At 51.1% G+C, this 21,073-nt stretch overlaps 1 protein-coding gene across 16 annotated transcripts in view; it reads right to left on the bottom strand.

Moving 5' to 3' along the window:
• Positions 1-21,073, bottom strand: part of EXD3 (exonuclease 3'-5' domain containing 3) — a 300,891-nt gene that overhangs the window by 59,679 nt on the left and 220,139 nt on the right. The window contains exon 22 of one of the 16 annotated variants that reach the window (XM_064468681.1): positions 1,570-4,007. The exons of the other annotated variants lie outside the window; for them this stretch is intronic. Within the exon in view, the coding sequence (XP_064324751.1) occupies positions 3,825-4,007 (183 nt within the window). The 3' untranslated portion in view covers positions 1,570-3,824. Of the gene's footprint in view, positions 1-1,569; positions 4,008-21,073 lie in introns of those variants that run through there. 16 annotated transcript variants of the gene reach the window in all.

Genomic DNA, 21,073 nt, shown 5'->3' with positions numbered 1-21,073 from the left:
TTGGCGGGAGGCAGGACCCGGGCGTAGTGGTGCCCTGATCCACCTCCGAGCAACTCCTCTTAACACCTCATGTACAGCCAAGCAGGAGCGGAGCCCAGCAACACCTCCAGCCTTCCAGCAGTCCCCCTTTTGGCCCCTGTCAGCAAGATGCTGCAGCATGCGGGTGATGGAGACATCTTGGCTTGGATCTGGCTGGGATGGAGCCGCCATGGAAGAGGGGGCATGACAAGAAAGCGCCCTGACCCGGGGCACGGAGAGGAGAAGGGGATTAAAGGGAGGGATTAGCAGGAAGAAAACTGGAGGTCGTCCTCAGTGAGAAAGAAACGAGGCAGCAGCGGAGCCGGGTCTGCCCGGCCGCCCCTCCTGCCCCCGCCCCGGCTCCCAGCAGCACGGCACCTCCTTTGTGTCTCCCGTGACCCAGGGATTATGAGTGTGGGAACGGGGCCTGCACGGGTACCCTGCACGCTGCTGCGGCCTCACGCGCTCACAAAGGAGGAGGCAGGTCTGGGGGGGAAGAAAGGCAGTGAGAAATGGCTCCTGCTGTGGTTCTTCGCTGGGAGGCTGCGCTGCCCTCCTGCTTGCCCCATGTTTGCATCTCCATTGGAAGCGCACCGGTGCTGCCAGGGCCAAAAGCAGAGCTGGCACATGAGGCTTTCCCCTGGCACACCGCGGTGATGCTGGTCATCTCCCATCACCTCTGCTGCAGTGGCAAACGCCCCTCATGCGGTGTGGGGCTGCCCCGTAACAGCTGGACATGCTGCATGTGTAAGCAGAGCACCACGCTGTAAATGAGAAAATCCTGGTAAATCAGAGATCACCAAATCCAGCCCCAGTGAGAGCTTCGTTAACAACCGGACTGGTGCATGCAGTGAGATGGCTGATGAAGCTCCTCACTGAGGTGGTGATGCTCAGCCTGGGTGAGTCCCAACATGGGTATTTCATCCTCACCCACCAGGCTCTGGAAATCTTAAAGACACAAAATATTCTCCCAATCCCTCCCTCTCCTTCTCCCCCTCTCTTGGGGCCGAAGAGCCATGGCAGGAGCCAGGTCCCACTGGTGCACCTCCAGCTATTGGCCTTGAGGATCCCCCATGGCCTGGCCCTGCCAAACGCCTTCCCTGTGGGGAGGAGAGCCTGCCTCTGCACCCCGTGTCTCCTCCCGGCACACGTGTCCATGGGGCATCTTTGCTCCACCACCAGTCTCTGGTTTAGAGGCTCCCGCTGCAACTCCTCTCGAACACAGGGACCAAGCCAGCGGCCCTGTGGGGACATGGCCCAGCCACGGGGACCACGGCAAAGGGAGCAGAAGGGGTTTGGCAGGAACATCAGCTCCCAGAAAGTGTCAGAAATGCCAGCCCATGATTAACGACTAATTAGGAAATGTCTGTTGTTATTATTATCCCAAGGATCCTGGTAAGGAAGGCTCCTTACCTTAGGAGAAAAAAATGGATGTTGGCTCTAACAGTCCCCAAACGTGACAGCCCACTGTGGGAAACTCCAGACTTTTGTAAAAACAAATAATCTTGGTTTTGCATGAGTTTTTATTTTTAAATAAACCAAAGCCAACTGAATGATGTTTCACAGAGCTCTGAAACCCGTGGTCTTGTTAAGGCCGGGAGGGGCAGGGAGGGAGGGGGACAGGGACTTTGCTCCACTGGGGGTGGCCGCTGCCTCTTCGGGAATGGATGCCCCGTGTCCAGCACAGCTGAATTCCCCCATCACCTCGGTGTCCTCCTTATAGCACAGAAGCAGCCAAAACCCATCACAAATGTTTCATTAAAACAATAAAATGAAGCATAAAGCCACTGAAGGAGACTAGTGCCATTTCATAAGGTGATCTAATGAATCCTTCTTGGACTTGATACCAATTTATGTTGAAACCAAAGGCACAGGCAATGACAGCATTGGATTCAGTGCCCTAACTGGATAGTTCGGTGTTCAGTCCAGTATTGCAATTAAATGGGATCATTGCTTATCAGTTGCTAAGGTATATTTGAAACACATACAGTAGTAAGGAAGTAAAATTTTAAATATAGCAAAATTTGCCTAGAAAGGCATTCCCAAGCAATACAGTGTCACTCTGTAATGAACAGGTATTATTCAAGTCCAGCTCTAAAGCCATTAGCCTCCTTAGACTTTCCAGTAATTCCCATTAACTTCAGGAGCTCAGAACAAAGGATTAGGAAATAGATTAGCTGAAGTCTGCAAAATGGAAAGTGCTCCATAACCAAGACACGCTGTTACAGGGATAACCACAGGGATTCTCCTCTGGAGACTGACAGAAAGGGGACTTCTCCAGTTACATTGACAAGTATTTTCCAGCTACGACATCAACCAAATACCACTCAATTTTTTCAAGAAATCAATGAGCACAGACATAGCCATGAAACTAGAAATTCAAGAAATTAGTATTGCCCTGAGTTCAGTACATTAAGAAACCAAAGAGCCAGAAAGAAACTGTACCATGCAACCAGCGGTTCAAAGCACGTAGAGCAAATGGTAGTTTAGGGCACCGTTGTGTCACCTGCAGTTGCCAGGTGCCTTTGCGTGTCAAGGTCATGCTACGACACCAAAGCCTTCTCCAGCCCCGCGGCAGGACAGCCCATGAATTCGGGACCTGGTGCTGAGGGATGACCCAGTTTAGCAATTGCCGAGGCTGAAACCCGGTGCTCAGCTTTTCCTCTTCGCCATGCCTGCCCCCAGGAGGGACGTCAAGCCCGTACATGTGTCAGGCTCTCAGCAAGGGCTTCTCCAGCTCCTTAATTCTATAGCTAAAAGTAATCAGAACAAAAATACTGAGCAGTGAGGACAGAGCATGAGTCTGCCTTCCCCCTTTCTAAAAATCCCTGGATTCTCCTTTTTGCCAGCAACTCTACAGAAGGCACCTTCTCCAAGAAAGACGTAAAAGCGTGTCTGACACCTACACCACGAGTCCTCGCAGCAGAGCTGCTGTACAGCTGGCATCCCAGCCCTCCCTTGGGTGTCACTGTCCCAAATGCACCCAACTGAGCACACGGTCCTGGGTACCACCAGGTCACCCATGGCCAGCAGCAAATCCACACGCAACAGCATGCCATGGCTCTCATGTCCCTTAGGAGAGTTAAGATGATGCTCACTTGGAAACCATGAGCTCTCTGTTTACTTCATCTCATATATGGTGACTAATTCCATCATTCAAAGAGCTGACAATGATGAAAACAAGTGGAACGATCAGGAAGGAAATTAAAAATAGCCCTCATGTGGCACTGTGTCAAGCGTTCATGTTTAGATTTTAATTTTATTTTTTTATTCCAAGCTTCTTTGATAAAATATTTTCCCATGCTGAATACACTTGGAACGTCCCCTCCATCACAGCATTCTTGATGGATGAGCCAGGCTGTCGCAGATCCTATGCCAGAGCTGTATTCCCTCTGCTCTGCAAGATTCTCACTCCCACATCCACACCTTTGGGACCTGGAAGTCATTAATCAGTGTGCACGAGCCAGGAAGGTACCCCTGAAGGCAGAAACACCATCTTGGACACAGTCCGGGAAGGAAACTGAGACTTTGACAGCCAGCATGAGACTGGGACCACATCTCTGTTTGGCTCCTGTGCTGCGTAGCAGTAGGTAAGATTTTCAGCAGGGAAATCTTCTGGCCACTAGATTCAATAATCTTGGTAGAAAGTGGATGTTTTGCCATCCCACTGGCTCTCACTCATGGATGCAAACTCAGCGGAGACCTGGTGGGTCCATCACCACCTCCATCAGGCTGGAGATGCCTACAGCCGGGCTCAGCACTGTGGCTCCGCTCACACTCGGCACAGGGGAATGGGGCGGTTCGTCTCACCCAAAGTACGTGGCTGCTTGAAGGTAAAGCAAATCCTGCCCAGATGTCACTGTTGTGAAAGGTATCAGAGGACAGCCCCCATGCTGCGCCCAGGCCACCGAGAGCCCCCCAGCCACCAGGTGTGAACGCTCACCGTAAACGTCCCTGCTATTTCCAAGTTCAGCATTCCTTGGAAACATCTGAAATAAAACAATAGTCTGATTTCAACGTCTTTGAACCAAAATGTTTTTCCTGTTTTGTTTTTTTTTTTTAAATAGTGCAAATCTAAATTACACCTTTGTAATTTTTGCCTTTCTCATCACTAGCCTGTGGGGTTTATTTCAAGTTCTTCTCTTTTTTCCCTTTTAGACACCTTACTGCAGGTGCAGGTTCCAAGAGCGAGCTGCCAAGGTCTCATTATGCAAAATTACTGAGTTGCAAAAACAGGAAACAACCCTCCATCCCCAGGCTCCCACCACTCATTTATCACCTCTATGGGAAACACAAGCATTTATAATGTCTCTATTTAGGGGAATGTATTAAAATCCCATTTGTTCAAAATTGCTAAAAGAAATCCAAGGGTGGGGGAAACCCTGAAAACAGCATTTATAAAGAAAAAATTGTACGTCGGTCTGTTTTGGTTCTTTCTGCAGAGGCCCAGGGATGTGACTGTGGTATCAGCGATAAAATGTGAACGAGCATGATCCCAGCCTGTCTGCCCATGCACGCACACTGTGACTTTGCAGAGGGTGAAGATGCTCAGCTCCAAGCAGGACAGAAGGATGCAGCGGCCACGTGCACCAAAAGTAACTTAAATTTTCTCTGACATAGTAAGCAGGGAAGTGGTGACCAGTGCTTTCCGGGAAGAAGGAGGTTTTATGGATCAATTGCTGAAAAACTAGGAATCTGCCTTCCCCAAATAGTGGGAAAAGCCCATACTCATAAATATCTTTAAAACCTTCCTGCAGCAGGTCAGCCCGGTGCCCCCGCTGCCCGTGGGAGCGAGGCAGTGGTGAGGCAGCCTGGGGATGCTCACCCAGAGGCCGACATCAGCTGCTTCCAATTGAACATTTATAACTGAACCACCTGCCCGGATGCTGCTGCTGGTGGAAATGGGATGGCGGTTTGGATTGAGGTGGCCTTTTCCCACACACGAGCCCATCACATCTTGCTTTGCAGTGTGGAAGGATGAGTAACTTCTCACCCATCGCTCCTACAGGCAGTGGAGAGAAATGTTTTGAATTCCTGCTCTTGCCTTGGACATTTGCTTTAGGGTCTCAGGAGGGGCCTTCTCTCCCAGTGGGCTGCAGAGGGGCCTGAATGGCAGATCTTATGGCGGCATCTCCACTGGGCATGGCTGAAGCTGACCACAAGATCTCCGGCTTGGCGCTCTTGGGCACACCGCTGCTCCCCGCTCCATACTTCCTAGCTACGAGGCCTATTTCCACCACCAACATTGCCCCCCATGTCTGGGCATGGGCTGCTTTCACCACAGGCAAAAAGAGTCCAACTTGACCATCCTTCCATCCAGGAGGCACCTCGGTGTGATGGAGTGATGGCCCACGGGGCCCTGGAGAAAGACTCTCCCTTTAAGGAGAAAGGCAAAACACTTCGTGCAGGGATCTGTGCTTGTTTTGTCATGGGACACATTACCCTGAACCCAAAAGAGGAAGGAAAAAGAGGGGGGGGATCTTTTGCCTTTCTGGTGGGAACAGCATTCGAGTTAACTTTGTTTCCCTTGGGGAAAGGCACCAAAATAACAGAGGAAGGGGGGTGTAGTGGGAGGGTGAAGCTAAAAAGGCTACGTAATCTGCCTGGGAAAAAACGCGCTCCCAACAGCGCTTGTGAGCCTGTCCATCCGCCCACCGCAGCGGGCAGCGCGGCTTGCCATGGGAGGAGCGCGGAGCACTGCTGGCACGCTGCCGGCACGCTGCCGGTGCCCAGGGGACGTGGATCCTGAGGGCTGAGCCCCATGCTGACGGACACGGAGGGACCCTGTAGAGGTTCTGCAGGGCTGCAGGCTCCATCTGCCCTGTCCAGGGCTCTCCGAAGCATGGCGCAGAGGGAGGGGCACTCACTGGAGAAACTGGGGTCTGGAGAAGTTACTTGCTCAGTGCCCCACACCCCGGGCTGGGAGAGCAGCCTGTGGTCCGGCCTCCCGCCTCCACCAGTGTGCCCTGCCTGCACTTAATGCTCATTGCTGCAATGCCCCAGATCGGTGTTTGAAGACAAGGCAGACAGGTCCCCCCAGAGGGTCCCTGCGGTGGGGAGGTGGATCCCTGCCACTGTCCCTACGGTCTTCACCTTCCGCCTTGGAGCATCCCCTGGAGCAGCTGGCACAGGCGTGCCACACGCGCTAGCATTGGGCTTTATTCCAAAGCATAAAGCCATGCAGACCAGCAGACTGCTAAAATCTCATAGTAAACATACAGCTAACAACATTTTTTTTCATCATAGTGTTACTTTCCTTAAGCAACACGGGCTAGGAGCCCGCAGCGTGTCAAGCCTGACCGGTGCCTGGTATTCCCATGTAAAACAGGGATTTCCAAACTCTACCTTTTTGTGTCATACCTTGAACCCAGCAGTGAGTGGGTTAAATACCACATCAGCTCTCCCTAGCAAAACCTGCAGAGCCATGCCTGGAACAGCACAACACCCGACTGCAGCTACACCTGCACAAAGCAACATCTGACCCTGACGTCGGGGCCTCGGAGGGTGGCATCCTCAGGGAGTGAAAAATGCAATCCCTTGCCCGTAACATCACCGTAGCGAAGAAAAGCTGATGGTGCAACCCGCCAGGAGGCCGAGCCACCGTGTCTCCCCACACAGGCGAGAGTGGAGCAGTGCCCTTATCTCAGGTCATGCAACCTCCTCTGCGCGCAAGTGAAAAAGCCCCCCATCTGCTCCAAATTCACCCTGCTCCAAAATCCACAATGAGTAATCCTGTATCAGCAAAACCGTTCCCAGGCACTGACCGGCTTCCTCCCAGCTCTGATGCAGTGCTGGGCACCGTTAGCCACCGGCTGGTCCCAGGGCAGGAGGAGCAGCCCCACGGGCACACATCTGCCCGCACTGAGCAGATGCCAGCCAGGCAGATGTACCGGCATGGACACGTACCCTCTGCCCCTCCCCGTGCTCCACAAATCTGCTGGTGAAGCTGCTGCACACTGGAGCCCAAGCGCTGCACTCATACCGTTGCTTTAATAGCGAAAATCCATAAGCCCAGCAGTGACTCCTAAGCATTTTTTATGTGAATGGCCCGTATTTTTGCCCTGTCTTCCATGGGGTAGGAGAGTACAGAGAAACCATTCTGATTTCTTGCAATGTCCTTCTCTTTCTATTCTTCCCAACATGCTGCAGGTTGGTTTTCAGAGACTCTGCTTATCTGCTAGCAGCACTGGCCACCAGTCCTTCTTGTCTTCCAAATCTCACCCTACATTTTGCTTCCCCAACTTGTATGCATCTTCCACTGGCTTTACCAAGGCTGCATCTCTATTTTCTAAAGATTCTTGCTTGACTGAAGATCACCCATCTGAAACTTGCCCTGTTACCCTCTGCATTTTATTGCCTTCAGAGGACTCTGCTGGAGAAAGGCTGCTAAAGGCACTCGAACTGTCTCTGTCCTGAGAGTAAGTAGATCCATTTTCTTTTTTTTTTTAACTTTAATACTAGTATTTCAGTAAATCGATTTGTTAAATATCTTCCTAAGTACCCAGAGGAATGAACAACAATCACAGCAATGCAAATAAGCACAGAAACAAACAGCTTCTGGAGGTAATGCTCTCTCTGCCTTTGTACTGTAGGAAGCCCGGGAAGTCCCTCTTCATGAATTTAGGCTGAAAGGTATTCCCAAACCCACAGACCAGCTCATGCCTGACATCTGTCCTCCTCTTCAGGGCTGAAATAAGACATACAAAAATAAACTAGCGATAGCCAAACTCTGGAGCCTGCTCATTTTTTGTCTCATGAGAGAAATGAGACACTGGAAGGGTCTTGGTGACTTCTGACTGTTCCTCCAGTGGCTTCTCTTCCCCAGGGTGTGAATGATTGGTACCCCTTAACGGGTGCATTCCTAATTATGTCATCAGAGGGCACAGGAGACCTGGGACAGACGACTACCTGCAGATCTCCAGAGCACAGGGCACACGTAAGATGCCACCTGATGAGGACAGGCTGAAGGGTCTTGTCCTCCAGTGCCTCCACAGGAGGTTTTGCTGACCACCCATCCAAAAACCTGGCACAGCGCATTTCAACCGCAACTGCTTGGGCAGGTCGGGCCTGTGTCACGTTCCCTCCCCTCATCCTGCAGGTCACTTGGATACAGAGGAAAATGGGCACGGGACTGGCTCGTGGGGCTGGCTGTTGACCAGTCTCTAGAGCCTGCTTTTTATCACAGTGTTATCTTCCGAGCACTTACAAACTGGTTTTTAATGAATCAAGCCAGATGCTTTCTAGGTGCTAAATTTGGAGCCAGTGTTTTGCCACAAGGCTTTGGACAAATGGCCCGTTAGATTTTTGCTTTCTGCCTTTGCTGAAGTCCTTAAGTGGCTGTTTCAAGAATGTTTCCTTAAAAAGCAAATAAAATATCTGCCCGGTTGCTTTATTTTGCACGCGTGTTTGCACAAGCTTATTGACTTTTGTTCCACCTCCCCCACGTCCTGCAGCCTAGGCTGTAATTACAGGACTCTCTGCCTGTGCAGGTGTCGCAGTTATGACCAGCAAACAGCGTGGCTGCATTTCAGCACCTAAATGGAGGAAAATACCCCTCTGATTTTAGGAGGTGCTGGGAGACACCAGGGGAGACTGAGCCTGGCCTTGCATATTGGAACAAAAATCGAGCTGAGTGCTGTGAATCCCTTGGGGTGATTTGTGTCTGACCTGCACTCAGCTTGCAAACCCCGTCTGCAGGAGGCTCAGCCCTGCTTCCAGGAGAGCTGTCATGCCTTGCTGTGCATACAGCCCCTCTCTCCCATCTCCCTGCACCCTCCTCCCCTTTCTCCCATAGGCTTTCCTGCTCTCTGGCACTTCAATCTCTTGCAAAGCCTTGTCACTAACAGATGGGGACATGATGGGGCTGGCAGTGACAAGTAACAAAGGAGAAGGCAAGACCAGTGCACAGGCACTGCCGTGTCATGTTTGCTTTGTTCCTCCCCATTTATTGTACCCCATCAGCTATCCACCGCTCACACCACACCTGCTGCCCCGCTGCCTCCAGCTGCCTGCACGCGGCTGCCTACGATCGCCCCGGGGCAGGAGGGCTGCTCTGCATTTATTTTCATCCATGAGGATGAACACTTCACTCTCACATGCAGAGGGAAGAAAATGGACTGGTGCTGAACGGGGAGCAGACGGGACGGCTGGCGCACATCCCCGGTTTGTGCCTTGCTGTGCGAGACCAGCACCACACTCCTAATTAAGATGTTAAAAATTCAGACCAATCTGGATGCAGCCGGGGGATGTGCACCAAGCTGCCCTTGCTCTGCTCCACGCAGCCCTGCAGAGATGGAGAAAGCTGGAGCCGAGTCCCATTTCCTTCCCGAGGATGTGGGTCTGGCTGGCTCACGGACGCAGATTCATCATTGGCATGAAGGGAGAGGGAAGCAACAGGGAATCACCCTCCTGTGCCGTGCTTGGAAAGCAGCACAGTCAGTTTGGCCGTGGCGCTCGGTCGGGTGCCCTCGGCAGCAGCCGTGCTGGCATGTCCCTGGCTCTGGCACGCTGCATTCACTGTCACTGCTGCCCCGAGGGCCCCCCGCCACAAAGCGCTGTGCTCTGATAAAGAGTTAAGGCACTCTCAGAGGCGGTTCTGTGAGAACATTTCTCAGAGGGCAGTGCACTTTTATTCGAAATAATTTTCCATTCCATTTATATCTATATAATAGGAGGTGGCTCTGGGGTCCAAATTTTCCATAGCCCCAGACCTCATTTCCCTGCCTGGGCTTGACCCCTGCTCAGCTTCCCCGAGAATAACAGGGAATAGTTCAACGGGAGAGAAAGAGCCACAGGGCTGGGCTCCTACTGCTGTCTTGAGATGCTGAGGGCATGCAATTAGACGCATTTTGTTAATAAAAGATATTTTATATATGTATATATATTATATACATATTACACATAACAGAATACATATATTTATATGTGTATGGGAAAATCCCTGGAAAGAAATGCACCTGGGATGAGATTTCCAAGCTAACACGGCAACAGAGGAACTCAGAACGCTTGCTGCAGTCTTTTCTTGGTTCTACAGCAATATATTGCTTAATAGTAGAGATATCACGGTTTGGTACTTTGACAATGCAGAAATTATTCTTTCTGCTAAACACATTTTTTATTTAAAAAATATTTCTCAATAAAGCATTTTTTATTAAAAACATTCAAAAGCACTCTTTTGTTTGCTTGCATTGCTTGGGAGCAGGGGGCATCCTTCTTGACCAAAAATACATTTTTACAGAACAAGGCTGTGGCGGCCAGTGCCTGGGCGAGAACGCTGCTCCGTGCAGAAGGGACGTGTGAGAGGAGGCGTTCCGCTCAGCCATCGCAGCCTCTTGCCCAGCAGCTGGCCTTTCAGCCACGCTCCTGCTGCCAGAGGGGCTGTCACGGCCCGGGGCCGGGCTCGCCCCGCCGCGCTGAATGGCAGCTTTTGGACCAGCCTTCTGGGCACCAGAGTCTGATATCTCCTCTTAATCCAACCACTGCCCTCCGCGGCGCGAGCACATTTCCCTGCCCTGAAGCCTGCTCAATGCACTGAGGTTCTTCACCTGACAAACCCAGAGGGCAAGTGGCTCCCCGTGCCAGGGTCCCCAGTGACGGGCTCTTGGAGGGTGTCCACGGGGGCCTCATTGTGGTGCTTTTCCCCTCCAGGAGAGCAGCATCCAGCAGCACCAACTGCCTTAGCACAGGAAGAGGTAGAAAATGCTTGCGTTTACGTGTCAGAAAAATGGCTAGTGTATCAAAACACCTGCTTAGTCAGATGAGCTTCCATTAAAATCCAGAGAAAGGTGGCACCTAATGAAAACCCCAGATAATTTTTGCTGCAGTCCAGTGAATTCATCACTCAGCTGACAGAGGTTGAATCACGAATGGCTGTGTCTAGCATGCACCTTTGAAAACACTGGAGGCGATATCCAGTTCTCCTGCAGCCCATGCAGTTTTATGAACTCTCAGCTACCTGTTTCTGTCCTTTCTCTCCCACACAGCTGCCTCCTGCCTCCTCCCAAAAGGCTCCAGGCACTGGAAGTAGCTGAGCTCATGTGAACGGCATCAGGTCCCAGTGACCAGCACGGGACGAAAGGTCCTTCCCTCAAAAACTACACAGGCAGGCACGTGTCATGCATGGGATATTTTTCAACTCAGCTTTCTCAGCAGGAGCTAATGCTATGCACACTGCCAGGAAATTCGGAGAAGTCACAGTCAGCTCTGTGGTTGCACACCCTGTGAAGAACCATGTTCCCACCTCCCCGGCTCCATCAGGATCCTCTTCCTCCCTTTGCTGTGGCAGGAAGGAGTCACTCCGGCACTGGGTCTTCATGAAACAGAGGCTCTTCACTTAATTAATGAATTACATTATGTCATTTTTAGCTTCTGCGCCTGCCTACTTCCTGTTGAATACACATCTAGTGCAACCTAACGGCTGTCGATCTATTCAGATACCAAACCTGCCAGTCAAGTACAGAAACCCACAGTATGGATGATCCCTGAGTCTGTTTAGAAGGCATCGAAACAGACTGAGAGAAAAAGAAGCCCCAAGGAATGGGTACAAAAAAGTAGTGGGCAGAAGCAGGGAAAGAGAAAAAGCTAACATTGCCTGGATGCGATGCTTTACTGTGATGGGAGGACTCCTCTCCATCGGTCTGGTACCGCCCAACAGCCCAGAATGGGCCATTCTTCTGGTTAAAGTAGGAATAAAATATTGAGAATCGAAATATACAGAGTTGAGAGTTTAACAAAACCGTCAGCCCCACAGAGTTTCCATCATTAATATACTTGCTGGACTGTGCCTAAAAGGGACAGACCTGAAAGACGCAGAGGACTTATCTACAGCGTGGTTAGGAGTGTGACCGCAGGAAGGGATACACACCTGAGCTGGCGCTTAACGAGCTCCGCGCTCATTAAGCCTGAGCAGAGCCTGCTGCAGGTACGGCAGATCCCGGCCAGCCTCACACAGTGCAGCTGCCGAGAGCTGGGCAGCTTTGCTACAGGAATGGGAGCTAGTGGCAAGCTGGGATGTGCGTATCCGAACCAGAGACAGAGCAATTCTCAAATGAGCTTTCTGAGAAGCAAGGCGAGTGATAACGCGTGCCAACATTTCGGTATCGGGTCCCATCCAGTTTTTCACTTACAGCCTCAAAGGACACCCAACACAGAATCATTGCATTTAAGCTGGACCAGAAACTGCTAAACATGTAAATTCCTCACCAAGCTGATAACAGCATTCAAACTGACACTTGCAGAGCTGTCGCAACCTTCCTTCCACTCCTCTGCAAGTTGGTTACACGGCAGCAGTACTCGGAGCACGCTGGTCACTACAGTGTACCAACAGCCCTACCCATGCAACTCGTGCAACTCCATTTCTCTCTACTGCAAAGATGCCAACACGTGCCACAGGGCAGAGTAACGTGTTGGCCCCACACAAATCATCCCGCGCTTCCCAAACAAGACTTTTGGGATGGTCGTGCCATCTTTGTAGCTGGCTGCTTCTTGGACCACCTGATTCAGGCAGCTCCACACTGAGCCGGCCACAGCTGCCTGCAGACTGTACATCATGCACATCATGGTGGGAGGTCAGCAGTCACATTGTCACGTCTGGGAGAGTTATAAATTTCAGAGTTTTCAGTAACTCCACAAGATTCACAAAGTGGAAGCAAAAAACAAGTGTGTTTCTGCATGCAGAGGGATCCTTCTAAGACACGGGGACTCATGAGCTTGTAAAGCTCATGGTGCCTCATACTGCCAACACCCTTGGCTCTGCTTTGGGCTTTGACTCCGCTCCCAGATAGGACATGGCTTTTCCACTTTTAGATGCCTGACTGGAGGTCAGCCCGGCCAGCCAGGTGTGCCCAGATGTGTCCCCTGAGCCACGCTTGCTCCCCAGGGCAGGATGCCCGCGCCTGCAGCTCCAGGAGCAGCTCTGCAGCCAACCCAGGGGATGAACAAATTACAGGTACTGTAACCTCATCGCCCCAAATCACAACAGCAACAGGAAGGGAGGAGCACCCCGACCCCACACCAGCTGTAGCTTCTTGCTTTCCTAAATAAAACCAGCTCTAAACCCTCTACAAACCCTATAGCATCACCGCGCTGCTCGGGGTAGGGAAGGGAGCTATGCACATCTCCTCCCTTCTTCATGCTGGGCTTGTCAAGTTGACAGGAAAATAATAAACACTTCTCTAAACTTCCTAAATGTCAGGAAAATATTTACAGGGCCCACTTCTGCAAAGCACGCACGCCAGCCCAAAGGGCACACACGCACACTTCTCCGGGTGCTGCCTGGCATGCTTTTTGCAAGGATTTTTATTAAACATTTGTGGTTTTCCTGCTGAAAAACCCAGTGAGAGATTAATGCCAAAAAGTGACTCCTCTGGGGCTGAAGCTGTCAAGGAGCCAGGACAGAGGGAAGTACGGAGCCTGCATGTCCATTCCTTCCCTAACATATTTTACAGCCAGAGAAGTAAGACCCAGCCTGGCCAGGACTGAAGCATGTTTAGGGGGGAAATCTGTGCTAATGCTGACCGCGCTCTGGAGACACAGAGAAGACTTCAGGCCCGCACTCGTGAACATTTCACCAGCAAATAAATTCATGTAAAAACATTTCCCATGTATGTAGGTTTTTTTTTTTTCTTTAAAATGGGATTGCTATGGTCTCTAATTTTCTCTAGGCTGTAATCATAACTTTGCAATGCCTCCCAGCTGTTGAAATCCTGTGCTAGGCATGGAAATGGGCTGAGCGTGGAGCTCAGCTCCTGGTACGCTTCCAGCACGGGCTGGAGCCATGCTGTGATGCAACCAGAACGGGCAGGTTGGCACCAGGACAAGTGACATACCCAGGTCTGGTGTGCGCCGCGGAGTGCCACAGCCCCACTTCCCCACCAGCCGCTCCCGCCGGTGCGGCCGCGGGGCAGACGAGTGTGAGCGCCTGCTCCAGCACCCCACGGGGCAGCCATGGGTGCCCCAGCCTGCGCGTGGGAGGGCAGCGCTTTACCACAGCATCAGCCTTCATTTATTTCCAGCTTCAACTATTACACTCTAATGAAGGTTTTCTAATGAGCTGTTTAAATAGTAATTAGAGGCCAGCACTGAAGAGGGAGATAAGTCTTGTGGGTATCTCACCCTGCAAGAAAGGACCTGATAAGAAAGAACTGAATGATTTTCTTCTGGGATCAGTTCCAAGGAGCAATTATCCCCTTGATACCACGCCGCTTAATCAGGAACAGACTGAAAAAACACTCGACAGTGGCTGGCGATGAATGGGCAACTTTCTCAGCATTTTACAGGGGAAGGCTGGAGGCTTTATGCCACTACCTGAGATAGGAGAAGATCCAAATAGGGCTGATAGCTCGTTTGATTTACATAAAATAACAATAAAAAAATGTTTTTTAAAAGCTTTGCACATACGGAAGAATCATCAGCTTTGTTTCCTGATGGGTTCCCGTGTCAGCTATTCAGAGGGTTTAGGTTTTAATTTCAGGTGCTGGGCTTCAGTGACTTGCCAATGCTGACCAGGAACCCGACTGCAGGCCCGTCACTGTTTTGCGCACAACAGCTCCTGTTTTGCTGCGAGCAGTCCTCCCCTGGCAATTACTCCGAACAGATGAGCCGAGCTGTGACAACTGTGCAGGACAAGATGACTCACAGACTTGGCTAAAAACTTACTAGTTATTCTCTGATGTTGTCAGAGAGTTAAGTAAGGTTGAACATTTTAATAGCCTTATTTTCTCACCATTCTACTGCCTCAGGTGATCCTTTGTGTTACAACACAAAATACCGTATCATGGGATTATCAGAAAAAAGAAAGGGACGTGCTCAAATCATCACTTTTTTCTGTCACTAGTGCCAATATCTGGTAGGGACTCTGGCAAACGGTGCAAAAAGCAACGGTGCAAATATGTTTGGCAAACTGCGGAAATAACAGCCAGGAGGGATTTTTTGAAGGCTGGAGTATTACTCACTATCTGCGGTGCAGTGTAGCTAGGAGATATAATCGTACAGCAGGACGCAGGGAACAAAACCCCGGTGCTCACATGCGAGTAAGCAGCACGAGCGAGGACACATCGACGGATGCAGCCACGGGCCAACAGGGGTGCGGCCGGCACAAGTCACAAGCTCCCACAGCCAAAAGCGAGGCCTCTGCACTGCATAGTCGTTACATCTTTGTGCCCAAACGGGCTCCAAATCCAGCTATGCATCAGGCAGAAACAAGCAACGCTTCTTCCCCACCTCTCTTTCCTCTGCCTTTTTCTAGTGACTCGAGGGCTGACTCGTGCACGGGGGCCTTTCACATTGTTGGAGTTTGTCAGGCTCCAGGTGAAGGTCTGCTCCAGACTGCAGCAGAAATCCAAGCTGCCCATCCCTCCATGTATGACTCCTTGACTCTGTCATTTCATTTCGTTCCTTGTTTTCCTATCCTGTAGGGCATCCAGTTCTTTGTGCGTAATTTCCCCCAACTCCTTTGTTTTGATGATGATTCCCAATTACGGGTAATTACCAAATTTCATCAGCAATTTCTATGTTTTGTGCCAAGACCATTAAAAGCATGAAACAACATAGTTTCCAAGGCCAATTTTTGAGAAACCCATCTAGCACAGTCCTTGCAGCCCAGCACCCTTCTGTCCCAATTGACTGAATATTTCTCCTTTACTGAAGATCAGACAAGTTAGATACATCCTGTCTGCTTTGTCGAGACGATCAGGTTTTTTATCTACTCTGGCATCATTTACTTTCAGAAAATCCATATCTCATCCATTTTCCTTGTTCTTAATTATTGTCTATTTTAATGTTTATTCTAAAGCTTTGCATACTAACAGATTCAGACTAATAGACTCCTATGTGCCAAGAACATATTCTCTCTGCCCCAATAAATAGATCTCTATTTGCTGTTCTCCAGCCAAACCATCCAACCCCTGTGGTTTGGTGGATATATTACAAACTCTTCTTCCGTGACTTCAGCTTTGTGCCAGCCCTTTCTCATTTCTCAAGAAGAAGCCAGCTGCTCCTACCTGTTTGCATGCTCAAAGATCCTTGACTGCTGCTTCCATTTTGGTTGTGGCATTTCCTATCCCCATACACTGCTACCACTCATCCTGCCTCCCTCTCCTTGGCCGGCATCCCCATCGCTACCAAAAACCTGGGCACAAGTTTTCACTGTTTCTTTCAGGACTACACGTAGATTATCTTCCATCTCTGTCCTATCCTCAGCACATACCAGCCCCACTTCTTCTTTCCTGCTTCCCCTTTCATTTATATGGCTGGACAGTTTCCAAGAGTTGTGCAACTCATCTTTTGCTATTTCCTTTAATAACCTTGGCAAGGTTGGATTCTGCCTTACTTTCAGACTTGCTAGCTTTACAAAAATTGCAGAAATCGCTTCTTAGTGCTGGTCTTTCCCCTGTCACCTGTGGACTCCCTGATCTCCCTCAGCAGCACCTCTTCCTCCTACTCACCAGCCCCGTAGCCCATTCCTTGTCCCTGCAGTTCCTCAAGACCCTGCCTCACCGCCATGGGAAATGGGCAGGGCTTGCTGTCACCAGGAGGGAGCTGCTGGTGACTCACAGCCTTCCTGGCTGCAAGGCCATGGGTCATCCTGTTTGTGTTGGGCCAGGGGAGTGGGAACCTCCGCAGGAGAGGTTAATCCTACCTCAGACCTGATGGGTGAGCAGAGGTGTCCTGCCAGAGGGAACAACGATGCTCAAAACGTGGTCATTATCTAAAGCCCTTCATCCCTCTCACCCACTGCAGTGCAGAGCCCGTGCCCAGCTGTCAGAGGAGCAATGTGGGCAGATGCTTGTGTCTGCCCCAGATGGCCCAGTGCAGCTCCAGGGGCCGGGGCAGATTCTTGGTATCAAACAGAACTCAATAATGATCATTATTTTTAGATCTTTCCTTTCAGCACTCTCCAAAGCAGGCTGAGGCTCTACTGAACCGTGCGGCAGAGCGCCTTTAGTGCAAAGCCACAAATATCCACAAAATTGGAGGAAAGAGGTAGGTGGGAGGAGGGAAACCCTAGGAACTTGCCCTGGGAAATAGCGCTGCACTAGCACGCCTTGCTGGAGGAAGAGCGCCCCGGTCACTGACAAAGGCTTGCCATGCAGCGGCAGCACTGCCAGAGGGTCCTACCCACACACCCCGCTCGCGGATCCCCGCGGTTCCCCGCGCGGAGAGCAAACCCCCAGGAGCAGCGCTCCAAACCTGTGGTTCTGCATAAGGTCACTGTGGAGCACCTTTCATGGAACAGCTCTCCCCTCCGGCGGGAAGAGAAATGGGAGTCTGTCAGTCAGCTGCACGCTCCGGCCACAGGCTGTTCGTGCACCAGGGCTCGGGGCTTCGCTACCTGAGAAGGTTTTTACCTGAGAGGAGCAAAGTGCTGTGCTTCAAAAGAGGACAAGAAACATTGCCGCTCTTGGAACAGCTCCAGGCTTGGCTGGGAAGTTGAGACATGCCTTGGAGGGGATGGGAGTCCCCTTGGAAGATAATCAGAGATTTTGAGTCTCTCCTACTTCCTTCTATTTACAAAGTCAGCGGAGCCAGAAAGCTGGTTGTCCACCCCCACCCCACACACGACAGCCTCTCTGCTCATGGCAGGACTGGGGGACACTTTGATGCGAGGCTCTTGGTGGCCCCTTGGGAACTACAGCCACTGGGGGAAGAGGGTGTTGGGCTGTGGGAGCGTTTCCAAACCTCCACCTCAGCCAGGAGCAGGGCAGTGAGATGCAGTGCTGGAGGGATCTCGCTTCCTAAGGGCTTGTCCCCAACAGAGGGCAGACGTCCCATAGAGGCCCAAGATGCTGGGGCAATGCCAGCCCTGGCAGCATGAGGAAAGACCACTCTGATTATCTCCTCCTGTTCAACCAGGGGCACCTGTGGTGTGCTCAGCACTGTGCCGGCTCCTGCAGCCCTCAGGTGGACAACTGTCTTGTTTGCTTCTCTCTTGGCCTGCCGGCCTCTTGCCATGCTACAGCAACCTGCCTGTATCTGCAGTTTCTCTGAACCATCGCAGTGCTTTATGGATGGATAAAGAACTGGCTGAACTTGCAGGAGCTGGGCTGGAAGGGCTCAACCAGACCTACAAGTCCAGTGTCCCTTGATCATTGGCTGCTCGCAGCACGAGGGGCTCCACAGCACGTCTGTTCTGCACGGCTGCACTACAGCTGTGATCCTGCAACAGGCAAACTGCATTGGAGGGATATTCTCCGGTGAGAGAATTTAACAGCCGTATTTAATAGCTGTCTGCTCTCCCCTCTGTGCTTGCTCAGGGGAGATCCCTTCCCCTCCATCCATTTCCCTTCGATACCTCAGTGGAGAAAGAAACCCCAAACAGTTCTCAGACAGACTCCAGCTCTTGTAACACTGCACTTGGCAAACAGAGTAAGTTTAACACAGACCTTCTCCACAGCCAGCAGCAGAAGCGTTAAACACCAGAAGGATGTGGGTGGCCATGGAGTCAGAGCAACATCCTTCTCTGCAAGATGCCAAGGTGTCCCAGGATGGGCTCTTGGATGGAGAAATCCAAGGAAACCCCCAAAGCAGCAGAAGGACCTGGCGTGTTTGCACAGAGACTGCTACCTATTGACATTCCCTCCTGGTTCAACTTCACAGACTGACATGGAACCTCACACTGCATCTTGTAGGCTGCGAAATCCCTCCATTCACAAAGTCCCAGGGCCTTCGGCCTACGCCCATGTTGGGTAGAAAAACAGAATCAGATTCCTGAGAAGTCAGACACAAGTTCAGGGAACAACCGGAGCCTGATGACATGTTATAGTCACGGTGATGTTTATACAAAGCAGTAAAGGTCACACATTGACTAAACAACTTGGGTCTAACAACTAAGGGCAGCCAAGAGACACATACAGTACCCCTGGCACCTTAAAGGACACAGAGCCATTGCTTTACCTCCATGTGCCTCCATTTCCCTGGCTCTACCAGGAGCTATAGGAAACTCCTTGTCTTTCAAAGGCATGGAGAGGGGTCATTAACCAGTGGCAATAAAGTGGCTTGAGAGCCTCTGAGGGCTGGTGCTAAAGCCACACTAGAGGTTACTGCACCCCAAGCTGGTTCACAGCACTCAGCCAAGACAGAAAGTTCAACCCCTGTTGCAAACACTTGGCAGAACCACAGACCGGGGCACTGACTAATGCTGCTCATCCACAGCTCCGTTGTCTTGGGCCTCCCCCAGTCCCAGCTCCCACGAATAAGGGCATGAACTGTGAAAGGAATGCGAGAGGCTGAGTGCTGTGGATTGCCCTGCGCTGCCATGGGATGCTTCCAGGTCTCTTCACTGCTCCTGTCAAGAACTATTTTTCCAGCCAAGAGGCTATTCAGCACCCATGTGCAGAGGCAGGAACCTGAGCGCACAGGCTGAAAGGGGCTTTGACACTCATTTTCCTATCAAAGGAAGAGCAACATCCTCCCTTCACCCAAAAATGCAGGTACACACTCCCATGTCGCTCCCCTAAAGTGTGGGCTCCACCGCCACCCTTCCAGTTCCCAGGCAGACAGGCAGTGCTGTGCCTCACCGAGGTGTGAGTAAGGATTCAGACATGCAAATCTGAAGGCAAGTGTGTGCGTGTTGCAACAAGGAGGAGGCTGTTCGGCACAGGGACTTGGCTCCTCTTGGGAACAGATTCAGGGAACATGCTCATGAAAACCCTAAGTCTCCAAATATTTTGTTTTGATCCATGAGCCTGGCAAGATCTCCTGTGAACATCCACTGCGTTGGGACTACATGGGCCTTGGAGGAAGAAGTAGGAGTGGTATGAAGTCAGAGACAGACCCAAGCAAGGCTCAGGCTTGGCTTTGGGCGAACTACTGGGAAACCAAAGGGTACGGCTGTATTCCCCAACGTGCAAACAGGAGCTGAAACACAGGGAAAGGCCTGAATTTTCCTCTGAAACACAAGGATGCTGAGCACACTGTTTCAGTCTCAAAGGGATGCTGCTCCCTCAGCCCCGGCGCCCTGCAGCTGTCTCCCGCTTGGGAGACATATGGGCATGTCTAGGGTCACACTAGTTCCTCCAAACGCTCCTGTCATGATGCTGAACCGAAGGGAAATTCTCATTAACACAGTGCTGTGAATCTGTTTGAGAGGCAGAGCCTTTCACTCTGTCTAAATAAAACAGGAGCTTTGATATTTAAAGACAAAAAGCTTTTCTGCTAGCGGGTCTTGGTTTGTGTGCTTGAGCAAAGGTTTCTTGGACACCCCCTAGGCTGACTGAAGAACTAGGGATCAATAACATAAGCTGAATGGATCCTGCTCGGCACAGATCAGAATAGGGCAAGAGGTACTCGCAGCCAGCTGGTAAGCTGCAATGGAGCAAGACACATCTGATCTTGGCTCAAAAATTTCACGTGATGAGAAATCCACCGCCTTCCTAGAGATGCTGCACACAGCACCAGCAAAGCCCAGATCTTACATCCCAGGAGGGTGAGCAAAGAGCCTTGCTGGACTTCTGCCCGACAGCAAAAAGGAACCCATCCCTTCTCTGAGTGATAACCAGACAGAGACCGCTCAGCTCACCAGCCAACACATCACCTGTGTGGGACAGGGATTTTCAAATAGTCTTGACAGCTCAAGCACCAGAGTCTCTATGTGACACCAATGGTCCAAGCTGATTGCATCAGGACGGCCTGTGGTACCTGCAGTGCCCTGCCACAACTCAGGTGAGCACAGCACCTTCACCTCCAGGCTGCCAGCACGTTCACGCATCTAGAGGTTGGCTGAAACAGAAATGGCGTGTAAGAAAAGGGAAAGCAGCAGGTTGGACTCTCCTTCCAGGGAAGATCCAGGGAAGTGCATGGATATAAAGAGCCGAGAAGAGCTGAGACAGTGGGAACATGAAATCAGCCAACTGCCCTTCTGCACTGAGACATGAAATTCAAATGAGGCCCCAGTGGGAATCTAAGGCAAACTCACTGCTAGGATAAAGGCTGCCGCTCGCATGGCTGGCAGCGACCACATTGCAAACCAGTGAAGTCATTATCGATTTCCATTCACCTCTACAGAGAGGCTTCAGAACAAGCCTGTGACTTGGAGAACACTGTGACTAGGATCCCAGTA

This window comes from Phalacrocorax carbo, chromosome 18 (genome assembly GCF_963921805.1).
Source record: "Phalacrocorax carbo chromosome 18, bPhaCar2.1, whole genome shotgun sequence".
Lineage (NCBI taxonomy): Eukaryota > Metazoa > Chordata > Aves > Suliformes > Phalacrocoracidae > Phalacrocorax > Phalacrocorax carbo.
This window is presented reverse-complemented; position numbering and strand designations above follow the sequence as displayed.